General features: G+C 36.7%; 2 protein-coding genes across 3 annotated transcripts in view; one reads left to right on the top strand and one right to left on the bottom strand.

Annotated features, from left to right (window-relative positions):
- The window catches only part of LOC137266429 (zinc transporter ZIP13-like), a 65822-nt gene extending 45755 nt beyond the window's left edge, over nt 1-20067 (bottom strand). Inside the window, exon 1 of the mRNA XM_067801922.1 lies at nt 19386-20067. Coding sequence (XP_067658023.1) covers nt 19386-19683 — 298 coding nt within the window. The 5' untranslated portion in view covers nt 19684-20067. The remainder of the gene's footprint in view (nt 1-19385) is intronic.
- LOC137266428 (F-box/LRR-repeat protein fbxl-1-like) overlaps nt 1-24353 on the top strand; it is a 59132-nt gene that overhangs the window by 19323 nt on the left and 15456 nt on the right. Inside the window, exon 1 of one of the 2 annotated variants that reach the window (XM_067801920.1) lies at nt 20316-20561. The exons of the other annotated variant lie outside the window; for it this stretch is intronic. Coding sequence (XP_067658021.1) covers nt 20463-20561 — 99 coding nt within the window. The 5' untranslated portion in view covers nt 20316-20462. Of the gene's footprint in view, nt 1-20315; nt 20562-24353 lie in introns of those variants that run through there. 2 annotated transcript variants of the gene reach the window in all.

The following is a 24353-nucleotide window of genomic DNA, read 5'->3' as shown; positions in this document are numbered from 1 at the left end:
CACAATATCAGCCAGCAGACAATGTAGTGTCTCAAGATCTGACAGAGCTCAATGTAAGTCTTTAGAACTTGCACTGGTGCAACCGGAAACTGCTAAATCCAACCCAGCTTTTATTTATTCCAATTCCACCCAGTTCCTGTTACTTGTTTGCAGTTCAGAATTCAGCTGGATGTTAAAGACTGTTACTACTGATGCCACGAAATTTTATGAAGTAAGATAAAATAATCATATCAGGAAGGAAATAATTTTATTTGTTATATGACGTTGTTCCTTATCATCAGTACCAAAATCTTAAGCATTACATATCACTTCATATGGAACAAAAGGTGTAACCTGTGTTTGTCTGGTACAAGAAAGTTATTACCAAACTTTCAACAGGTTGCACCAGGTGTAAGCAGGTTTCCATTCCTTAAAACAAACTTGACTGAATATGGCCAGCCATGATGGCCAATTGATCCAAGTCCGGACTCCCTTTAAACAGTGCCTTTAAGCTGAGGGCCCTGTCTCGCTAAACCTCTATAATGAAATGTTGTCAGAAACAGAGAATACCAAACCTTATTTCTGAGACACTGCACACAGGAAACCATTCTCTGTGTTCAAAGTCACATATTACAAACAACTATTAATCAGTAAGCGAAACTACCTTCTGCAAAACTCATCACGGTAGGAAGAGATACAAGCATCCGTTACCATATTTCCGTTTGTACGGCGCTCAATTTTTTCCCAAACATGCAGCTGTGTTCATGGTAGACACCATCAATTCTGTTCAACTAGTTGGCCGGTCTAGAGGTTACTAGTATATAATTATAGTAATATTGTTAGATAATTTGGGGCTAAAACAACATGTCAGCCAAGATCATTTCTAGTCTCTGACTAACAGACAAATAAGTGATGTTGTGCCTTGTGTTTAGCAGGGCAATGACATAATATGTGCATGAAATGGATTTAGAAGTATTTCTTGACAAATTCAAAGACATTCTCAGGGCACATTTCCTTTGATAAAGCCTGTCTATAATTATATGCTGATTATGTATGTAAATTCTGTTATATTAAATTCTGCTCAATGTGTATAAGTACAAAATTTCATCAAAGAGTTTTCTATGGGAACATAAATTTTGGCAAGATCATGTGTGTGTTGATTGCTGTTTTTTACAACAATAATAATTAGCTATACATTTGTTTCCAATGAATAAGTTGTCAGAGAATGTATACAAAATGGATTAGAAGCAGTTATTATGTATACAGAAAGAACAAGAAAACAGTCACTATTAGTGTGCAACATTGTCACCGGTGTATCTCTACACAATCTTTTATCGTCTGCTATTTTGAAAGCCCAACTGAAAGCCGTTTCTTCTAAATTGCTTTCAGTTCTAGCAATCTTTTGATAACGATACAACAACGGAGCACTATATAACACTACCTGTATTTTTAGATTTTTGATGGCTTAGATCAAGATGCTCCATGTTGTTTGTTGTGGAGAAAACACTACCACACAGTAGTCCCTTATGAATATTCAAAGTCAACAATAAACTTGTCAGCATCCATTATAAAATCACATGAATTTTAGTTTCAGTAAGAAGTTAAATGATGCATGTCCAGATCTCCCCACTCTCGCCACTCACTTGGGCGTATTTTCAATTTTAATGGAATTAATTGTTTCCATCAAAATTATGTATTAAGAGACTAAGCATAAGTCTAGCTACACTTTTGGAAGATCACTCAGTCTAAGTAAACTTAGCCTCAGTACTTTTCGTTACACTCCACTACTGAGTCTAACAAAACCTTATGGGAGGTTGCATTAGGTAACCTTTGAGATTGACCAATCAGAACACAGCTTACCAAATCCCAAAAGTGCACATTCGCACATACCTTTTGAACATTTTATCTCGAAAAGGTTCATACCCGAACGATTCCGGATGCAATTTAGCGTACGCTCGCATCCGGGTGATGCACACGGCGTACGTACAACCATGACAACGGTGAGCAAACAGTCACTAAAAATAGTGTTTTGGGCAGTATTCAAGGATGTTATCTTGCGGAAATATTAGCTAATGGTAACCTTGTCAACAGAAACCCCAAAGAGTATGCACTGCAGGTCAAACAACTGTGTTATATGCGGATTTTTGTTTGTGAGGAAATAATATTCAGTAACCTGAATATTTTGGAAGTCCCTCTGATCCCTAAAGAGTAGCCATTATCTGATTGGTTAAATCTGTTTAACTGTCTCACGTTTGATTGGACGGTCATTGGTCGCTCAAAGGTTACCAGACGCGACCTTCTACTAGGTTTTGTTAAGAATCTGGTGGAGTGTAATGAAATACACTGAGACTAAGTTTACTTAGACTGTAAGACCACCATGTTCCTTCACATAGTGACCTCTGATTGGTCCAGAAGGTGATCAGGATGCATAGGAGCTGGGCCTTTAATACAACTAACACAGAACATGCATGTAATGTACATTCAAGAACTGAAACTTTCCATCCCACTCATTAATGACAGGTACTTGGACTGTACATGTGGTCAGAGCATTGAAATCTACAGAAATAGATGGGACATTTGATAAAACAGACCCATTATAATGGTGTATAAGACAAGGAAGAGTCCTAAATCTTATCACCAAATGTAAACTATTGCCCCTTTTCTAAATCTGGAAGTTCTTGTGCATACAGTGTGCAGATGACCGATATCTCATCTAGATAATGCTTGAAATGTGTTTTCTTTTATTGCATGATAAATGTTAAATATGAAAATAGCTGACACTGGCATGCTGCACTGATACGCACTGATAATTATTCACAAATGCCATTGGGTGGTTTACTACTGGCAGTAGGACCTGCATGTTCAACATACACTCAGATGGTCGGGATGAGGAAATAGAAACGTCATTACCACCGACAAGATGTCTGGGTGAGTGAGTGAGTGCCTTGTTTAAGTGGCATTTCAGAAGTTGTGTACAAATAGGACAAATTTGTTATGGATAACAACTTCTTTATTGCATGCGTGGGACGTTTCGATACAGGTTCTTGTACTCCTGCTTGACAATGGTACAAGAACCTGTATCGAAACGGTGCACTCACGCAATAAAGAAGTTGTTATCCATAACAATTTGTCCTATTGGTGAGTGAGTGGACAGGATAAAGCAGTGGTAGATGGCATCAGTATTAATCATTACTCTCAGCATGGAATGACAAATGTGAGTTCCAAACATGACCATAATCACAAAACTGCAGTCTTGTCAGCTCTCATAGCCATGAAGTACCCAGGGCATGCACAGGAATAAAATTCTGTATCCTGTCTCACTGTTGTCGAATGGGCAATATTCCACAAATGTCACTGAGGGAACACCAGAAAGGCACAAAGCCTTCGACAAAGATGATGGAGAAGCAGATACATCTAACTTGGTTAGTTACTTCACCACAAATGACACTCAACCTTTTATGATAGCACCTCACCACGTTTCCGCCCTTAATAAGTCTGACATCTTTATACCTCCATTAAGAAAAGCGGTAGACTTGCTAAAGCGGTGTCTAACTGTCAGAGGCAATGATTATTAGATAACTAAAAAAAAAAAAAAAAACTCTTTCCCTAAAATAGGACATCCTTGCCAGACTTTTACAGATCTGTTCTACATAGACCACAGACCAGTAGCTGATAGTTCAGGGTGTCTGTAAGGTCTTGTTATTTAGTACAGTCATGAAGCAAGGCTATTGAAGCCTGTATTATCCACTAGGTGATGATTAATGACTAGGGGCACAGCCAGTGTTGTAGCCTATGCATGATTATGCCACTCTGTCTTACAGGAAACATGCCCACGTCATGACAGATGAATGTTTGTGTAAGGTTACTTCATGGGAAACAGACAGAATCAGTTGACTACTGTGTCAGCCATCACAAATTCCACAGTCATTATATGAAGTGCTATTGTTTAATGTAAAATTGTTCTCCATATTACACGCCTATGTTTGGACATGTGTTTCAGAAATGCATGATGTTTAATTGCAATACTATTTGGGTAAAAATGTGCAAGAGTATTCAGTGAGTGTGTATAGTTTTATATCGCTTTTAGCAAATATTCAAGCAATAACAGTCAGCTTGGACACCCAAAATGGGCTTCACACATGGTATCCATGTTGGGAGTCAAACCCAGGTCTTTGGCAGGACAAGCAGATATTTAAACCACTAGGCTACCCCACTGCCCCACAAGATGTCTCCTTACAATGCTGTATTTAGGTAGAAAAGTGCAAGAACGTTATGAATGATTACTGATAAAATATTATACATGACACTTTAAGACAAGTATGTTAATGTCAATAGAAACTTTCTATACACATGAACACATAATAAAACATCTACTCCCTTAGCTGTGCTTTGGGAAAAATGACTGAAGAAGCTAAACAATGTCTGAATTCCATTTCGAAAGACTTACACCATTTGACATTAAGCAGTGCATTGTCAGCATTATCTATGTTAACGCAGCCATATGCTTGTCTGCTGGGCTAATATTAGCCTGATGTCAACAGTAGTACGCAGCATATAAACCCCCTACCACTTTTCACATTTGCCATGCTAGCCTCTCTCACAGTCCCTGAACTGCATTATTTTCCACTACAAGTCCTGCAAACTGAGGGCCATGGGGTAGAATAGTGGTTAAAATGCTCACTCATTCACACCTAAGACCTGGGTTCGATTCTCAACGTAGATTTTAAACATAATGTGTGAAGCCTATTTCTTGTGATATTTATGGAACATTGCTGAAACTAAAGCAGCTTTGAACTAAATTCTCTCACTCATGTAAAAGACTGAAAGAAGCAAGTCTAGAGTTTACTAAGGTTCCTAATTTCCCACCTCACTGGACTTCATTTTCAATTTAAATGGAGTTTTTTTTTATTCAATCAAAATTACATTATTTGAGGTTGAGTGTTAGTTTATTGCCATGCTTGCAGTCTGATTTTTCCACTTTCTATGATGAGGGAGGTATTCTTGCAGGTCTGAATATGTCTCTCTGTAAGTAATCTGTAAACAATGCCATTTTTTGGTTCAATCAAAATACCATTTTCAGAGATCTTTCCTACTTTACATCAAAGCAAACTGTTTTCTTGCAGATCCAAACATGTCTGTCTGAAAGTAATCTGTAAACAAAGCCAACTTTTCTGTTGCTTGTATATAGGCAAGTATCAGACTTAACAAGAACTGACAGAGAGCGTTAGGAGCTATGAACATTGAAAGTAACTGCATAATTGCAAAATGTGGTAGGTAAACTGCAGTGATCGTGAACTGTTCATGTAGCTTGCTGGTATCTGGCCAATTCGGGGGTATAACACCATAGCAACACAACTGAAAACATGTGCCAGTATATCAATAGTTAGAGCAGTCTGACATCACAGTGAGATGACGGAGAGGAATACCTATATCCCTGTTGTGCTGTTGGTTGATAGCTTGTCTGTTACTAAGCCAGCTGCATCTACTTCAATATGAAGTTCCATTGAGAGCTGACCAATAGGCTTCAGGGCTGGTACAAGTAATATGAACCAATTCTGACACAAGAGCCATGATAAGAAGACCAATTAGTTAAACATGAACCAGTTCTAACACTATTGCCATGATTAGTCGACAAGCTTGTAATACAACCAATTCTGTCAGACACTATCGCCATGATTAGCAGACCAGCTTGTAAATACAACCAATTCTGATGCTATTGCCATGATTTGTCGACAAGCTTGTATTTCAACCAATTCTGATGCTATCGCCATGATTAGTAGACCAGTTTGAAACCCAAACAATTCTGATACTACTGCCATGATTAGAAGACCAGCTTGCAATACAACCAATTTTGACACTATCGCCATGATTAGTAGACCAGCTTGTAATACAATCAGTTCTGATGCTATTACCATGACTAGCAGACCAGTTCGTAATACAACCAATTCTGATACTAATGTCATGATTACTAGACCAGCTCGTAATACAACCAATTCTGACACTATCACCATAATTAGTAGACCAGCTCAATACAACCAATTCTGGTACTATTGCCATGACTAGCAGATCAGCTCACAATACATCCAATTCTGATGCTATTACCATGATTAAGACAAACTAATAATTTTAAATTCTATTTATTTGTTAAGTTACTGATCTATACTGGAAACCTGATTATAATGTACAACATGACTTCTGATACAAATGTGCAAAATGTCAGACCCTTCAAAGATTAGTTAAAGTTTTCATAATACAAAAATTGCTCTAAGTTCTCTCAGACATATAGGGGCAGGGCAAATTCTACTTTAATAGTAGCAGCTATATAACATGTTCAAAAGTAATAAATACAGTTGTTTACTTGCTCATACTTTAATTACAACTGCAGGACAAGAACACACAAGGACTCTGAGTCTGACCACCTTTAAGGCAAGCAATCTATATAGTTGTTGGAAATCTATTTTCACACAGAATTGCCATGGGGAGCAAAATTACTTTGACATGGATCACGCTGATAGTGTCTCAAGCAAACCCCTGAGCTCAGTCCATATATAACTATATCTTTCTCATCACCTTGTCAAGTCTGCCATCCCATTCTCATCTGCCTTTCCGCAAATGAATGTAGGAGACAATATTTCATTAGTGGCATCATATTAAACTTTATGCACAAATCAATTTCAGGAACAAAATTGTTTTCATCTGATCAGGGACTGCCAAAAGGGACTAACCATTAGATATTTGGAGGTAGGGGAAATATTCTTTGGAGATGGTATTCTCAATTACAGCTGTCAAACTCTATATTCTCTTTAATTAACATAACAAGCTTACATTACTATATTCTATGGCAGGTGGACAGTCTACCAGAAAACCAAGGCCATAGGTAACAAACAGTTTGATATGGTGTTGAAGGTGCAACACATTGGACTATATTATTAGAAAATTACTTTGTTGTTTAACACCACTATGTGGCAGTGGTTTCTAAATAATCAAGTCTGGACCTGACAATCAAGTGATCAACAGCATGATCTCTGACAGGTGTGTTTGAAATTGTCAAGAGTCAACAGAACTTTGAGTCAAATATCTTAGGGCTAAATTTGGCATTGGTGAGTCAGTGGGTGAGTTTAATGGCACTTTTACCAAGGCTGTCACTGTGTTTAGGTCAAACATTAATTGTACACCATAAAATCTGACGAGATAATATTGTTATTATTACAGTTAACATCTTTGAACAGCATTTCAGAAGGTGGAAGAGCAATAATCATGATAAAGACAAAATGTAGACAGAACAGCTTCTTTTAATTTGTCCATGTAAGATTTTGGTACAGATTCTTGACAATAGTACATGGATCTGTATGTTACACACACAAAATAAAAGAAGTTGGTATCAAACAATTTATCGTTATTGCATCGGTTCCTTATCCTTAATCCGAAGAAACACCTGAAAATTGATAAAACAAAAATTTTTTCAACATTATTATTAGAAGATTTTGGATTTGGTGTGGTTGCGGTGAAAGGAAAACACAATTTTGAATCAGTCTGATTACTGAGTGTATTCTCAAAGACCCATGGAGATTCAGGTAAGAATATGTCTTCAGCAACCCATGCTTGTCGCAAGAGGCGACTTACAGGATCCAGTGGTCAGGCTCGCTGAAATATCATCATACCCCAATTGCATAGATTGATGCTCATACTATTGATCACTGGATTGCCTGGCCTGGACTCAATTATTTGCAGACTGCCACCATACAGCTGGAATATTGCTGAGTGTGGCGTAAAACTAAACTCACTAACTCATATTCTCAAACAGAAAGCACCCTTTACTAAGCTTTAAAAACATCTGAAGTATCAAGTAAGGTTTAGAGTTTAAAGTGTGATGAAAAACTATATACCTCAGAATATCACATTTCATTGAATGTAGCATTCAACTGGAGTGATGTTCCATCGAACTGACATTTGCCAGCATGCCTACTTAGTAATTACATCAACTACATGATCTTAGTATATTAGAGGTTGACTGCACACGGGCAGAGACAATGACATTTTTATTGAAATTCCCAATACAGAATGCAAATAAGCAGTTTCCAGTGCAGACACTTTGTTCAAACAAGCGTTTAAAACAAGCAGTTATGACTGTCAATTGAGTCTCTTCTCATAGTGACATGGTGACATACAGTATGGTTCAAAATTATTGAGAATAGCTAAAGCATTTCATATTATTAAACGAGAACAAATCAGATAAAACTGAATGTATTGTGAAAGTGAACTGACCTTTTCATGTTGTGTAGGTAACAATTTAATATTTTATCAAGTCTCCTTGAGCTTCACGGCACAGTCTAAGACAGGTAGGCATACTTCCTATCAGAGAGGTTAGTGTCTCGTGAGTTATGCTGTCCCAGTATCGGACCACTTCTCTCTTCATGTCTTCAATTTTTGTCAACCCCTTTTGATTCACACATTCCTTCATCATCCCCCAAATGTTCTCAATGGGATATAAGTCAGGACTATATGCAGGAAATGGTAATGCAGTCACATTTTTCTCCTGAAACCACTGCTTGGCATGTTTTGCGGTGTGTTTAGGATCATTATCTTGCTGCAAAATCCAGTCATTTCCATAAAACACATGTGCACATGGAAGGAGAAAATTATCTAATATGTTAGTGTAGCGTTGACTTGTCAGGTTTCCGTCAAACACACACAGCGGGGTCGTTCCTAATAAGGATATCCCTCCCCTTACATGAAACTTTGGGCTGTATTTAGGTCGTCGATACAACGGTGCTGACGCAGACTTTGTCCTTATTTTCACATTATTGGGATATACCCATATTGAGCTTTCATCAGTAAAAATCACATTTTCCCAGTCAAAGTTTTCATGTGCCAAACACCACTCAACACGCCTGTCTTTATGTTCTTGTTTCATGAGAGGAGAAGGAATTCCAGTCTTTTTCTCCCATCCAAGATCAATCAAATTTCTTCTAACTGTAGATTTTGATACAACTGTTGATCCCCTTTCTGTCATTTCATACCTGATGTTGGAGATGCTTGCCCTTTGCTTTTTAGACGCTAAAATTCCCAGCCGGACGCGATCTGAGAAGTCCAATTTTCTGGGTCTCCCTGCTCCTTTCTAGTGCCCCAAATCCTTTCCCTCTTTAAAATTCTTCCTAATCCTATACACAGTTGAAAGAGGAGTTCCTGTTCTCTCTGCCAATGTATTTACATCATCAATTCCTTGATTACACAACTCAAAAATCAACCTTCTTTTATCTTTAGCAGACATTGTTGACAGTGCTGCGGAAAATGACGTCTGCTACAAATTCAAGGGAGGTAACTCTAATTGTACTATACTCAGTAGGCCAAGATGAGTTACCTCCCTTATACCATTACTTAGTTTTAAGTATCAGTGAATCAGTTGAGGTGTTAGGATAGCTCAAAGTAAGAAGAAAAATTCTCAATAATTATGAACCAGACTATATAAACAAACAAAAAACTGCTCACTATTGCATGGAGGACAAACATGATAAAAGCAGTTGTGTTGAATATGTAATACAGTTCATCATAATCAAAGGATGGAGCTAACTTGTGTAACAACAGTTGTGCTGAATATGTAATACCGCTAATCATGATCAAAGGATGGAGCTAACTTGTGTAACAACAGTTGTGTTGAATATGTAATACAGTTCATCATGATCAAAGGATGGAGCTAATTTGTGTAACAACATTTGAAACCTGTAGAATCTTCATCGTTGACATAACATAACTTGTTTGAACACCTTTGTTGATCTTTTCTGTTATTGATTTCAAAGACATTCGGTGACATAATTATTCACACTTGACTACACTTAAGGTACAATTAGCTGAACAGGCATTATGCATCATCACTGAATTCACCATACAGTGAGTTCTGTACACAGTGCTGATGTGGAGCTTAGGTTTTAACATCATCAATCAATTTTTGAAAAAAATGTTTATATTGTTTTACATTTACACATGTTCATAAAGAGATACTATCACATATCTGTCTTAACTTAAGAACACTGATTAAAAGGCATGGTATTAGCTTAAATTATTTTTTTTATTACACCAGCATTCATTTAAAAACTAACTGGCATCAGGTTTTCGACAAAAGGCTCAAGTGGCAGGCAGATATACTGATATGTATGTTGTTCTTGGCATTTATTACAATCTATATCTGTATCTCCCTAATTCTAACCCAAAAATAACATCCTACCACAGGATTTTATGCAATGGCTTTCCAGATAGATATCTGATATATTTCAGTAACAGATACCTATAAAAAAAAGTATTATAAGCTTAAAATGACACCTGAGGTCATTTTTGAGTATCCTAAAACTGACTGTACATTGCAAAATATGTACCCAAAGGATGACAAAAGTAAACATAATCGTATATAGTTTGCGTTTTCTGTACATTTGTAAAATAGCTTGAATCCAAATGAAAAAAACAATATCTAAAGCCAAGGGTCAACCTGACATAATCTCCATTAAAATAGTATCCCATCCAAAAAAACCATTCTATTGCTGAAAGCCATTAACCTAAATGTTGGGTATGCCTTAGACTAACCACTAGTCTCTGAAATAACATATTTTACTGAAGAAAGGTTCTTAGTAAAAGCAAAATATAATGAAAAGAAGCCCTGAGACTTTCTTCATTTTCAGACTAGATTTGTCACACATTGTAAGCTTGTGTGGCCTTTCTTGGATACATTTGCTTTAGGGTCTGTATGGCAGACTAGGCATGTCAGGGTATGACCTTGTACAAACTGACAAAGCAAATCAAGTCTAGGTGAACTCATCTCTGTAGCTTGGGTACATTCAGAGTGGAAACCTGCTGATAGTGACCCTATGAGCTGCTCTTCTGTTGTAAGACATTTCTCCTTGTTTGGTGGAGATTCAAGCTAACACACTACTATGATTATTAATTCAAGATGATGTCTACGATGCAAAACACTGATTTGCAACCTGTGTTGCAATAAATATGCTTCAACAAAATAAAGGTTATATTTGTCTAAAAACACATATGACTTATAACAGAAACTTTTCAACAACCACCTTACTCCAAGTCAGATTCTCTGGTATTTAATAACCCAGTTGGCTACAAATAGTATAAAATGCACAGTGCCTGTCCTTGTTTCTATTGTACAATATCCCAGCGTCATTCTGTATCATTTAGAAACTAACTATTCAAGGGTGTGATTCCCATGCAAAAATAGAAATAAGATATATATATAAAAATTGCAGTTTCTTGGAGTGCACATTTTTGGGATATGAATCATATGTTACATGTCTAATTAGTAGAAGGTTATTCAGCTATACAGAAGTTCAATAGATGTGACACTGTAGAGCACTCAGCCTGATATATTGCTAATCTACACTAGAGGAGAAGATAGCACTATCTCACAACAACGTATCTTACAACAAGACAAGACAATCCTGATGGGTATGTCTGTTCAAATCAGAGGGTTACTCTCTTATCCTTATGATTTCAAAATGTGGGTTACCACATTACTGGTTTGTCATACAGACCCTAAAACAAATATGTCTAATACTGCTCATCGTTCAGAATAGTTTGTATGAATATTTGATGAAAGGTTGGTCTAAACATTATTAGAAAGTGGGGATAAACTGATTTTTTGTTGCTGCCAATACTAACTGCTATTTAATAAGTGGTGTTCAGTTAATCAATAAAATATATTGACTATACGCATAAAGGTGAAAATTTACCAGCTTATTGAATATATTAAATCAGGCATATGAAGAAAACATTCAATATGATGAAGTACTGAAAAAGGCTACCACAGTTTGGGAATAGTTGTAACAAATATTTCAGTATTTATATGATAATTTACCAGTCAGTAACAGATGTTTACATACAAAGGACATATGACTACATTGTATTTTGTAAATCTGTTCTCTTCAGATGAATGTATCTAAAGAAACAGTTTTGTGATTTCAGGATCAGCAGAATCAACGCCAGAAAATTTGCATAATCAAACTGTTTTATTTCATTTCTGCTTTTAAATTAACAAATTTATGTAGAGTTATGCAAAGTAAGAAGTCACTCTACTTGTTATCAATAACCAAATGCAAGCATATGTGGGTTCCTTATAGTTGAGCGTGCACAAGTTATCTCCCTTTCTTAGTTTCTTGGGATGGGGGACAAGGGGGGTTTAAAATCTTTACTGCATAAATGTTGCATCTGACCCATGGTTTGACTTTGGCAAAACTTCCAGATTCAAGGGCAAATAGACAGACAATGCATTCTGGATGATAAGACGTTTCAGCATAGATATTATAAGACTTGGGTGGTTCCTATAGCTTTGAACCTACGAAAATCAGGGTGACAATAGGTACTCAGCAATCCATGCTTGAAAGAGGTGGCCATCAGGACTGGGCGGTCAGGTTTGCTGACTTGTATGATCCATGTCATATCCCAATTACACATGAAGTTGATCAATGGATTGTCTAGTCCACTCTTGACTATTGACAGATTGCTGCTCTAAATGCCATATTATTGCGGAGGGCAGTGTTAACCAACCAACAAACAAACAAATACTTTAGCTTTGGGGCTTTATTCAAAAGAAAGTGAACACATTTCACATTAAATAATTCAAGCACTAAATTCTCTCACTTATTTAGTTATTTTGTAACCACAATAATATTACTGCACCTACTGTTTCTTACTGTAAAACAAACAAAATACAGACAGGACCCCAGCAACGTCTACCAGATCAAGGAGGGAGTGAAATGGACAAGATTGGCTGGCTTGGTGCTACTCGTTATTAGTGGTGTGACGATTTATTGATACGCAATGATGCATTGATCCATGGCCTTCAGTGAATTGATACAAAGTTTAACATTGTCACATATCCCAATATGATACTTCAAATGGCCCAAGACACATTGCTGTTTAGCTTTGAATACTGCTGAATTGTGATATCTGTGAAGAAAAAAGACTTACTTTTGTTTGAGGTTGGTAAATATACGCTTACTTATTTTCCCATCAGAAGTCACCATTTTCAGGGGAATTTTGCATCAAGAACTGTATCAGACATTGCACTTGTATGCTACATTCACAGTGTCTGTGTATAAACTTGATTATTTCCCATCCGAATGAACATTGAAAAACACTTGTGGAATTGGATGAATGATTTTATTTGAACATATCATCGTGACTAAAATTTTAGTATCATGATGTAGCGTATCGCTGGTTGTTTGCCAATACCAATCACAGGTTTATCTGTATATTGGTTCACACTTATGTTATGATATGGATCTCGGGTCCAAGTGAGGGTACCAGTGAAATCCCTTATCTAACTGGCGTGCTGGTTTGCTTGGGGGAATTAACTCAGCAAAGAGTCCGAAGTCACAAGAAGCTAATTACAATTTTATTTACAAGAGATGGAGTAACAAGGGTGGCCACAGAGAGTCGGTACAACCCTCTGGGCTGAGGGCTCGTGCTGACCTGTGTTGGGAGTCTAAACCCTACTACTGGACAAATGAAGTTGGAGACTATTTAACTACAATTCAAACAATACAAAGATTCTGATTTGCTGACAAAAATGGGTGTAACCTACAATAGCCAATGGAATAAACAAAATGGGGTGTGTCTTACCATTACAACTTCAGTGACCAGACAGGGGGAGTACTTAATCTTTTAATCCTATTCTAAGTGGCATTAATCTTGTTGGCACATTTACTGGATGCTTGATTGCTTACTCTGGGCTAGATCTTTAACGACCCTTAACTGGTGTTTGCATAATGTTATTTTACTGTAGGTGATGGCATGTTTACCTCTTCAAAGCAGTTTATTAACCCGTCTAGACATAACCCTTGTTTTAGTGAATGGTTTGTCTTACAGTGTTCTGATTACCTCAGGCTAGGATTCTAACTGTGAAATTGTGTGGTCATTACTTATACCTTTTTCAATGGAATGTCTGTGAGATAAGCTTTACTACTTTTGAGAGGAGTCTTGTCTAAGCTTTTACTGATACATGATGAAACTAATATTCTATATTCATATTTTCCTCATATTTGAATGCTAATATATTGCTTGTACTGGTTACAATTAATAAAGTATTTTTGGTATGAATTATCATTTCATGATACTTATCTGGCAGATGAGCAAGATCAACCTTAGCCGCTAAGGTTAGAGTTACAATCACCTTAAGAAAATTATACACCTGTTGCACAAAACAACCTTTGGGCAACATTAACCCGGACTCCAACCTCAATCATACCGTTAACTAAGAGTGAACTCTTCAGCGCTGGAGTGATGGAAGTGTCCCTAGTTACCACACGAATTCAGCATGTCCAGTTGACGCGTTCTGTCGCTGTACACTCTCTGCTTGATCAAATTTCTCTCAGTGCTGTTGCATAAAATAAAGGTTGGGTCGATCCTATGTTAGTTATCATCCTTAACTTAAGGTTAACCTTAGTTAAGGTTGTTTCGTGCAACAGGAGGCTAACCTTAGTGAAGGTCTAAGGTTGTAATCTTAGAGATAAGGTTGACCTTAGAGATAAGGTTGTTTTGAACAACGGAGCACTGGGTTTAATTCCCAACATGGGAATTGTGGGAAACCTAACACAGCAGAATATTGTGTAAAGTGGCCTAAAAACTAAATTCACTACTAACGTGCCCTCTCATTCAGATGGAGCACTGCTGAGCAAAAAAACAAACAACATCACCACAGACCTCTTGTTTTTTAAATGGGAAGTTCTGTTTTAAGGCTTAATGACATTTGCCTAGTGTATCAGCATGTTTGCTTAACCCTGATGATAGTATTAGTCATTCAGCTTGTCCTGTGCATCAAGACTAAACATGTACATAAACTTTAACAAAATCTTCCTTGGCACAACAGTTCACATCCACTGTTTAATATTAAAAATTAAAATTGAATATTTTCATACTAGCATTATTAGGAAGCAGCTTCCATTTCTAAATAAAACAACCCAATAACCAGAAATGAAATCTAGGCAGGGTTAAGGTTAAATCAATGCTTCTTAGAATGGTTCTAAAATATCAGAAAATAGACTCAAATTACTGACACCTGTAGCAGCATGTGTTCACGTTCTATGTGCACCTATTGTTTCATGGCACTGATTACATACCCTCATAATGAAAGCTTGAGTTACAATGTAATACACTCTTAAAAAAAGTAGGGGATAATGAACTTTGAATCAATTTGGATGGGAAGTGTAAACTTTAACAAACGTTTCGTGGACAGACATCTTGTGATGTGATACCACAACGTATGATAAACATGTGCACAACGAAGTAGCTCCATACATGTGCATGGGATCACAATCTACATTTTGACGTTTTTTCAAGAAGGTCAAGAAATCACTTTGAACATTAAGTATGACACTAATCTTGCATCACACATTTGTTAGTGTATGTTTCTAGTCATTTGTTTTAAAATGAAAATCATATACATGCAAATTAGATGGCATACGCCAATCATCTTTCAAAAGTGAATACCTTTCAAATAACTATGGTTGTAAGGAAGTGCAAATGGTGATGCACTCTCAAAACATTCAATAATATATAAACATTGATTGACTCCGAAAAATCTCCTACATATTTATAATTGTAAACAAAAAATATTAAGATTCCCTACCTTTATTGAAGAGTATATATAGAACAGAACTTACTAAAACATCTGGGGATTATTCAGTTAATAATAACTTCAAAACTACTTATTTCTAAGTTTGAATAACCTATCCAGAGTTCATTAAGATCACAGATACATGAGACTCATCCAAATCTGTGGTGTAATGAATTGCTGCGTTAGGCTTCCCACAGTGCTCCATGTCATGTTAGGTCATTGCCCCCAGGGGGCAGACAAACAAGCAATTAGCAACTACATGGATCCTGATTGATCTGTTCCTCCTGTGATGGTCCAGTAATTGTTTATGCTCTGTCATGCTTCAGTGCCTGGAGATGCTAATTCAATTCTCCACAAGGTACAGAAGGATTCAATCAGGTCTTTTCGTTTGGTTCTCAATGAAATGTTTCAGTAAGCTATCATAAAGGATGTTATACAATAGTCATGCATGCATACATACATCCATCCATCCATCCACACACACACAAATCTCCTGCTCCACCCCCCTCCACCCCCCCGACACACACACATATACTTGCAAAAGCAAAAGTAAACTATATTCTAAACAAAATTCTTCATGTTTGAGTATTATTAAATATTCAGAGTAATATTTGGGGGCATACATAAAAAGCCTATTATATATTAATCATCTACTTTTAGATGTTATATTAACTGTCCATGACTCTTCAGTTAAATATGACTGATAAATACTGTTCATGTTTCAAACTGAAAATAACTATATGAAATGCCATGCATATACAACAAGGGTTATTAAACATCTAATATGTCCTACTTAATATTCCGAACTACTATGAAATATTATTCCTGGTTCAATGTTTGCCCTGACACAGAAAGCCTGTGTATTTGACACACAAATTATCTCAAATACACTGTGAATAAAGAAGCTTTTGTCATTGTTGACACAATGCTTAGCTGAGTCCTTAAAGTTCAGATAATCAAAACTTGTAGTTTGCTGTTGTTTAAAACTACTTAGTTAATTGTTTGCAAGTCAACTGGTCAGTGCTGATTAAATGCCTGATCTGCCTTACCTTGGTTTTTGTCGTTATTAAACAATCACAATTGATGTCTTGATGAAAATTCCAGACAGAAGTTGACTCTCAAAAACATGTCCACGACTCCTTAACATGACGACTGGGAGTCATGATGACACCTAAATGTTTATGCCTAGTGCAAACACTGCTGGTTGTCCATTTTTACGTTTAGTCACTGTCCATAATAAAAGTGCAAGTCTTTGCATTAAGTTTTATTTAAATTTTAAAATATTTACAAAAACAGTTTGTATTGCATTGTCAAGTAAAATAATAAAACACTTAGTTTGCATTGTAGATATTTCATATACTTAAAGTTATTGTCCAAAATTGTCTTGACAGAATGAAAAACTGACCCTTAGATTGTTTTGTAAATACATGACAAACAGATATTGCACAGCATTGTCTTGATTAAAATCATAAACTAACACTTAAATCATTGTAGGAATTGCATACATACAGATATTGCACAACAAAGATGCAACCAAATGCTTCTGCATATATTTTTTCTGATTCTCTATAATACCTCTTTCCAACAAAAAGTGTAATGTGTAAACTTCCTTACTTAAAAACTGCCAAATGTTTAATTCTGACTACCTGATTCACTTGAATGAGTGAGTTTAGTTTTACGCCACACTCAGCAATATCATAATTACTTCTGCCACTTAAGGTTCATACATTCTATTATAATGGTGTAATGGGCCGATTTGTGTAAGTTATGGTTGGCTGGCTGTTGTTTAACACTACACTTGACAATGTTCCAGCTATAAGGCAGTGATCTGTCAATAATCAATTCTGGACCTGACAATCCAGTGATCAACAGCTGGAGCATCGATCTACACAACTGGGAACCGATGACATGTGTCATCCAAGTCATCGAGCTGTACTACTTGATCCTGTTAGTTCCCTCTTGTGACAAACCTATCCAGATGTATCATTCAGATAATAAAATGATCTGTATTAACGAGAAACATCCCTCTTTTGCAAAACCCACAAATTCTCTTTGTCTATTCCAGGGTGAGTGAGTTTGGTTTCAGGCCACTTTTAACAATAGTCCAGCAATATCACGGCAGGAGACACCTGAAATTGCTTCTTACATTGAACCAACCTGAGGAATCGAAACCCTGTCTTCAAGCAAATGCTTCAACTATTAGACCATCCCATCGCCTAAGTCTTTTCCAGAATCACCCCACCGAAATTATACAAGCTTGATGTAGATGTTATTGTGTAAAGTCAGGTTAGGATGTACCATTTGCCACTGGAGTGACAGCAGTTGGATATGTCAGATGTTCAAAATCTGTATAATAACCGTGGGGGGTGGGGGGTACTATTGATGGGGGAAACAACTATTGCAGTAGCGATAGTCTATTGCAGCATACAGATTTATTGTGCTCATTGTCTGTTGTGACCAAATATTGCAATACTATCCACAGTCACACATACTATCGATAGTTCTTCATTTTTATCTCAATTAATTGCTATTGGAGACTTATCAACTGCAATCTATCAATAGTTTGATAAACCATCAGACAGCCCTAATAACCATGCTCTGATCTAAAGAGCATACCCAGTGCGTGCTTACAAACCTATGCGTGTACGTAATCATTGTATGCATTTTTTGTCGCAATCAAGCATAACTAGTTACCACTCAGAGGGCTTATGACATATCAATCACATTTCTCTGCTGTAATAATGTTGAAACAAATCTGATGATTTCTATGGCTAGAGACATGTTTTAAACAGCATTACTGCTAATGTTACCATCATCACTGTGGAATCGTGCCGTTGGAACAAGGAACTGATTAAATTCAGTTTTGTATACAGAAAAGAATTCTTCTCATTGGCAAATAGTAAATATAATACACTAAAACATGTTGTTATCAACACATATGAATTCAATATCATCTGTGATAAATTGTGCAGTAAATATGTTTGAAAGGGTTTATGTCAATATCTGGCAATAGCAAACAGACTACACTGAAACATATGTCATTATCAACTCATATGAATTCAATATTATCTGTGATAAAATTTGCCAGTACATATGCTCAAAAGGGTTCATGTTAATATCTGAGAAAAGCAAATAAACCACACTGAAACATATGTTATTATCAACACATATCAATCAATATCATCTATGTTAAAGTTATATTCATTTGCCAGTGAAAATTTAATGTTCCATGTCACTGTGATATAAAACATATATCATACATCAGCCTTTACAAATGTGTCACAAAGTGAGCAACTATTTGCTAACACTGAATGGTCTATGATGTTGAAATATTGGACAATATGATGAATATACACCATTTTCACAATTGTTAACTCACAGCGAAAGTATACGTACTGACCTTTTCTAGATGTTATCTTGAATGTTGTAACAATTAAATGTTTAATCTCCATTTAAATTACCATCTCTTGGTCACTTTGACAAAGAAAATACTGTTAACCAACTGTGTGCGAATGCGTGTTATTCACTGTGTCTTGTTCTGCTCAGTGCTATTTATATGATTACATCACGGTCAGTGAAGCATCTGTGAGACAAAAATGACAATATGGTGTGCAGTATGGTATAAAAGAACATAATCTATACATTCCCATTCATCATCCATTGACAAAACATGCTGGATGTTACTAATACTCAAGTATATGTCCTTTGACAAATCAGTGTATCAAATAACAAAAAGCAAATCAGTCGACATGATACAGGCCTAAAGGAACACGTGAATAAAACTTGCCTCCATGTCTCAGAGCCGATCCTGACTCCAGGGGTATCACGAGAAGAGGGAAAATACCGCTAAGTCCAACAAGAACAGAACTTAGAACAGAGTAAGTCCAGATTTCATAAGTTCTACGAGACTCTTCGTCAATCATATCCTGCCTTTCCGGATCGAGCGCCACGTCTGGTGGTCGTTTTGATTTGACACCGTTTTTCAATACTGCCGGCTTTGCTCGGTGGATCTCTGCTGTGGTATAAGCTGAGCATACCGCGTAGATAACTATCATCACATATACCAGATGTTGATAGCACGCCATTACGGCAGATGACAGGACTTATCACCTTTGAATACACATGTGCACTGTCCACAACAACATTGACGCGACCTTTCAACTTTGACCTCGCCACATGGACGACGTTCCTTGATCCTCTTTTGCAGTTGCCTCCCTTGAAACACAAATCTCTTTGTGGTGCTGGTTCGCACGTCCTCAGAACCTGATGTTTAGTTTTTATATTCGCGATGGTTAATCATCTTGTTGTTAAGTTATCGAACTCTGCAATGGCTGCACAGAATAAGCACAATCCTATCTTCACGGCTGAGTAATCTCATAGTTCACCTACTTCCGTGAATGCATCGGGAACTCACGGAAATACCCGAGGATGAGGTGACCGCCGATGCTTTCATGGGGGAATTCGACCTTGCCCTTCTGAGGAATTGGTTGCAATCACGTATCCTGAAAATGAACAAACCCGAAACTGATACAACAGCGCTGTATTAGAGAATATGCGGTATTAAAAGTATCCCTTTCACAATATTTACGTGATATTTATTAAAGAACGTAAGACTTTCTGCCAAACTGTGGCCTGAAATATTGGTACGGAATTTTTACCTTTGACCTAATCGCTATTCCTGGCAGTCCGTTTCTCGCGGGAAAGTGAGAAGACACCGCAGAGAAGATGCTAGAGAGAGGAACGATGTATCCGGGCTATGTCTAAAAAAAACCTTAGCATATGGAGGCAGGGAGAAACGGGAGGCGTTCCTGGGAATGAGTCGGGAAGGATGTTGGATCGGGGCGAAGGTCACTAACTGAAGATTATGGATTTTCTGAACAAGACTTCAATCTACGATATAGCTCAAGACGCCTCACAAGTCGCCAGTCACCACGACTCGGACAATGGGCGATTCCTCAGACCGGTGCGTTGACCTTGCCTTTCCACCTTGCTTATTCCATACAAGGTGTATAAATATTCATAGCGAACCTTAGGCTTTGTAGGATGTCTTGAACGATAGTAGACCGGACGTTACGATGCTTTGTCGACAGTATCATCCAATCCCCTAGTATTTTCAGCACAAATGTTAAACGCCGATGATCCCATGCGAGAGTTGTTTTTAGTAATCAGCCGGGAGTCGTTGGTTTACGGTAGATCATATCTGATTACTTGGGATAGACAAGGCGAGGAGCTCAGCAACTATGTTCAATAAACGGTCTTCAGTAGGTTTATACATATTGGTTCTCTACTGGCACCATATATTGATGTCTGTAGGGTAGTACAAGCTGCTCATCACACCGCCAGGGTGGATAAGGTAAATACGGTTCACACCTTCTTGAAAAGATTTAGGTCATGGCGTTGATATGTGGTGTGAAAAAGGTCAAATTAGTGTAAGGTGCAGAATGGGTATTCCAATGACTAGTGAAACCTTTTCCCAACAGGGATCTGTACCACATGGGACATGGTGCAGTAATATATTTGTATGAATAAATCATGGCTCAGACAACACCCTTGTTGTACTCAATTGCTCCCTATGTAATTTATGTTTTGGCAGTATTCCCCAATGAGTATCCCATGCTTATGACCTACATAAGCATACACATGTAGTAATGTTGCTTCTGTAATGGAGTCTTCAGGTTTCATTGTGCATTTACAAGATAATGTTGCAAAAACAAAATGGCTTTCTCCTTTGCAGTGATAGCTAATATGCTTTCTCATCAGGGTTTATAAAAATGTTTCCTAAAATTTTTAAGAAGACTTATAGGAAAGAAGTGCAGCATTCTTATTGGATAGGCAATGAAAAGATCATAAATCTTTGCAAAGTTATCTGAAAAGAAACACTTTATATGTAATGTTGGGTTGGATGAAGAATCTTCTTGTGTTTTCTTTGAAACAAAGTAATTTTAGTCAACATTTAGGCTTGCAAAAATTAAACTTTCAATCATTAGCTTTATTTGAGAGTAAAATTTAGGAAAAGATATAACTAGACCTTCCTCGCATTATAAGGAACATATTATTGTGTTTGATTGGAGAATACTGTCATGTCAAAGAACAGTTGCATAATTAACAAGATCTGGAAGTGGTCTTAACAACAGAGATGTAACACCATATATAATATGTCTCATAAAGTAATGTGTGAAGTGTGGTCAGGCTTTTAAAAAAAAGGGAGCTGAAAATTGGTTGATTGTTTATGGCAGTAGCCAATTGTGTTTCATCAGGTGTTTGTTCTTCACAACCTTAAGCGGCCTTCACATGACAAACTGGCGTTTGACAACACATGTTGTCCAAGTAGAGTTTGAGAGTGTGAACATTCCAACAACTCGCTACCATCACCAATTTCAGAGTTGTCAAACTGTTGTCGAGAATCAGGATCAGTCTCTATTCTCTCCAACATTCCATGAAACTTTGGCGTTGTCAAACATGTGTTTGTTGCATGAAGTGTTGTCAAATGTGTATTGTTAAGAAACAACCAACTGCAGTCAATGAAATTGTCACATGACTTTACCGATAGAGAAATGACGCTCACATGACACGCAAGTTTGTCAACATGTGTTTGACATGTGAAAGCGCAAGTTTGACAACTTTTAAAATTTCAACGACACATGTTGTCAAACTTGTTGTTTGTCATGTGAAGGCAGCTTTATTGAATAATCTTATGATTTGGAGGAAATCACTGTTCACAATGTCGTGTACTTACAGTATGGATATTACAATCATCTTTATGGAGGTCTTCCAATTCTGCAGGTGGTATAATTTCATGCATTTAAACATTAATTTGGTGACACACATGATTTATATTATGTTAAGAGATAACCAAAATATTATTGATATTACTATTTTGTTCTATGTTAATACCTGAGGCTATTTCCCTAGAAATTTGTATCAGGTTAACCTTGTACAATGTTTTAGCTAAATTAATTGCATAATCCAATTGAAGTATGTGTCAGATAATGGGGGAATCAGATTTCTTTTTTTAAAGATTTAGCATTACTTTTTGACCATATGTAATATATACACAACAGAATAATGACATTGTTGCTATGCACATTCATGAAATGTCTTTGGAGTTCATTTCATATTGACATAATCAAATACTGACCTTTTGAGTCATATTAATAAACTAGATTACAAACTGAAGTCCAGATATGAAAAGAATATTTCTTATCACAAGATGGTGTATCAACAGGAATTATTGCATAATTCCATATGTATTTGTTGATACTTGGTTCCGGAAGGCTGATCATGTCAAGAAGATGAACAAGGATTGGCAGTTCGCCTTATGTACTGTACGTGCCATTTTGACAAACAGTTAATGCTTTTTTGTATGGAGAGTTTAGAGGCCCAGACTCTGACTGCCTTATCAATGAGATCAGCTTACATACAGTTGTGCTTTTTTGTATGGAGAGTTAAGAAGCCCAGACTCTGACTGCCTTATCAATGAGATCAGCTTATATGCAGTTGTGCTTTTTTGTATGGAGAGTTAAGAAGCCCAGACTCTGACTGCCTTATCTATGAGATCAGCTTATATACAGTTATGCTTTTTCGTATGGAGAATTTAGAAGACCAGACTCAATCAATGAGATCAGCTTATATACAGTCATGCTTTTTTGTATGGAGAGTTTAGAAGCCCAGACTCTGACTGCCATATCAATGAGATCAGCTTACATACAGTTGTGCTTTTTTGTATGGAGAATTTAGAAGCCCAGACTCTGACTGCCTTATCAATGAGATCAGCTTATATACAGTTGTGCTTTAATGTATGGAGAATTTAGAAGACTAGACTCAATCAATAAGATCAGCTTATATACAGTTGTGCTTTTTTGTATGGAGAATTTAGAAGCCCAGACTCTGACTGCCATATCAATGAGATCAGCTTACATACAGTTGTGCTTTTTTGTATGGAGAATTTAGAAGCCCAGACTCTGACTGCCTTTTCAATGAGATCAGCTTATATACAGTTATGCTTTTTCGTATGGAGAATTTAAACAACCAGACTCTGATTGGCAGAGCAAGGTCACCTGATACTACCTCATCTGAAGATGTTGTGAGATGTTTATGCAGAGATATTGTATCACAACACAAAGGTTTGATTTTATTAATATTGGGTATGCATAACCGTAAAAGTGACACTAAAATATTCAGCCTACATTATTTGTTTCCCTGATCCATTTTAGATCAGTGAGCAGTTTCAGTGGTTACAGGGAGCAGGTGCTTGATGACATTTAAATTCTGTCTTGAATAATGGAATATGCTGAAATAGCAGCTTGCACATTGATTGTATTTACACAACTTTTATCATGTAAATATATACAAATGAATGACCTTAACCTGAGACCATTCATTACAAATATGCAGAAAAAAATTAGTTTAATATACAACTTATTTTGATAGGATATGTTGCATACTGTGAATAGTGGGAATCAAATCAGTGGAAATACACCATACCTGTTGACTATTGTAACCAAGGTAACAGTGACAGTTAATTCCCTTGTCTTATAGGATCGAATCAGACAGAGTATCTGAAACACTGTTATAACCCCAATTGTCTTTTCTAAAGTTGTATTTGAGTTAATGAGATACTTTCCAGGCATTTTTTAATATTTCCAAAGCAGATTCAAGTTTGATAATCATTTTTACATAAATATTTCGTACTTATGCATTTTGTATGAAACAACTCAAAGTAAACCCAGCCATAATCTCATGCTAATTTAACATA

This window comes from Haliotis asinina, chromosome 15, assembly GCF_037392515.1.
Source record: "Haliotis asinina isolate JCU_RB_2024 chromosome 15, JCU_Hal_asi_v2, whole genome shotgun sequence".
Taxonomy (NCBI): Eukaryota; Metazoa; Mollusca; class Gastropoda; order Lepetellida; family Haliotidae; genus Haliotis; species Haliotis asinina.
This window is presented reverse-complemented; position numbering and strand designations above follow the sequence as displayed.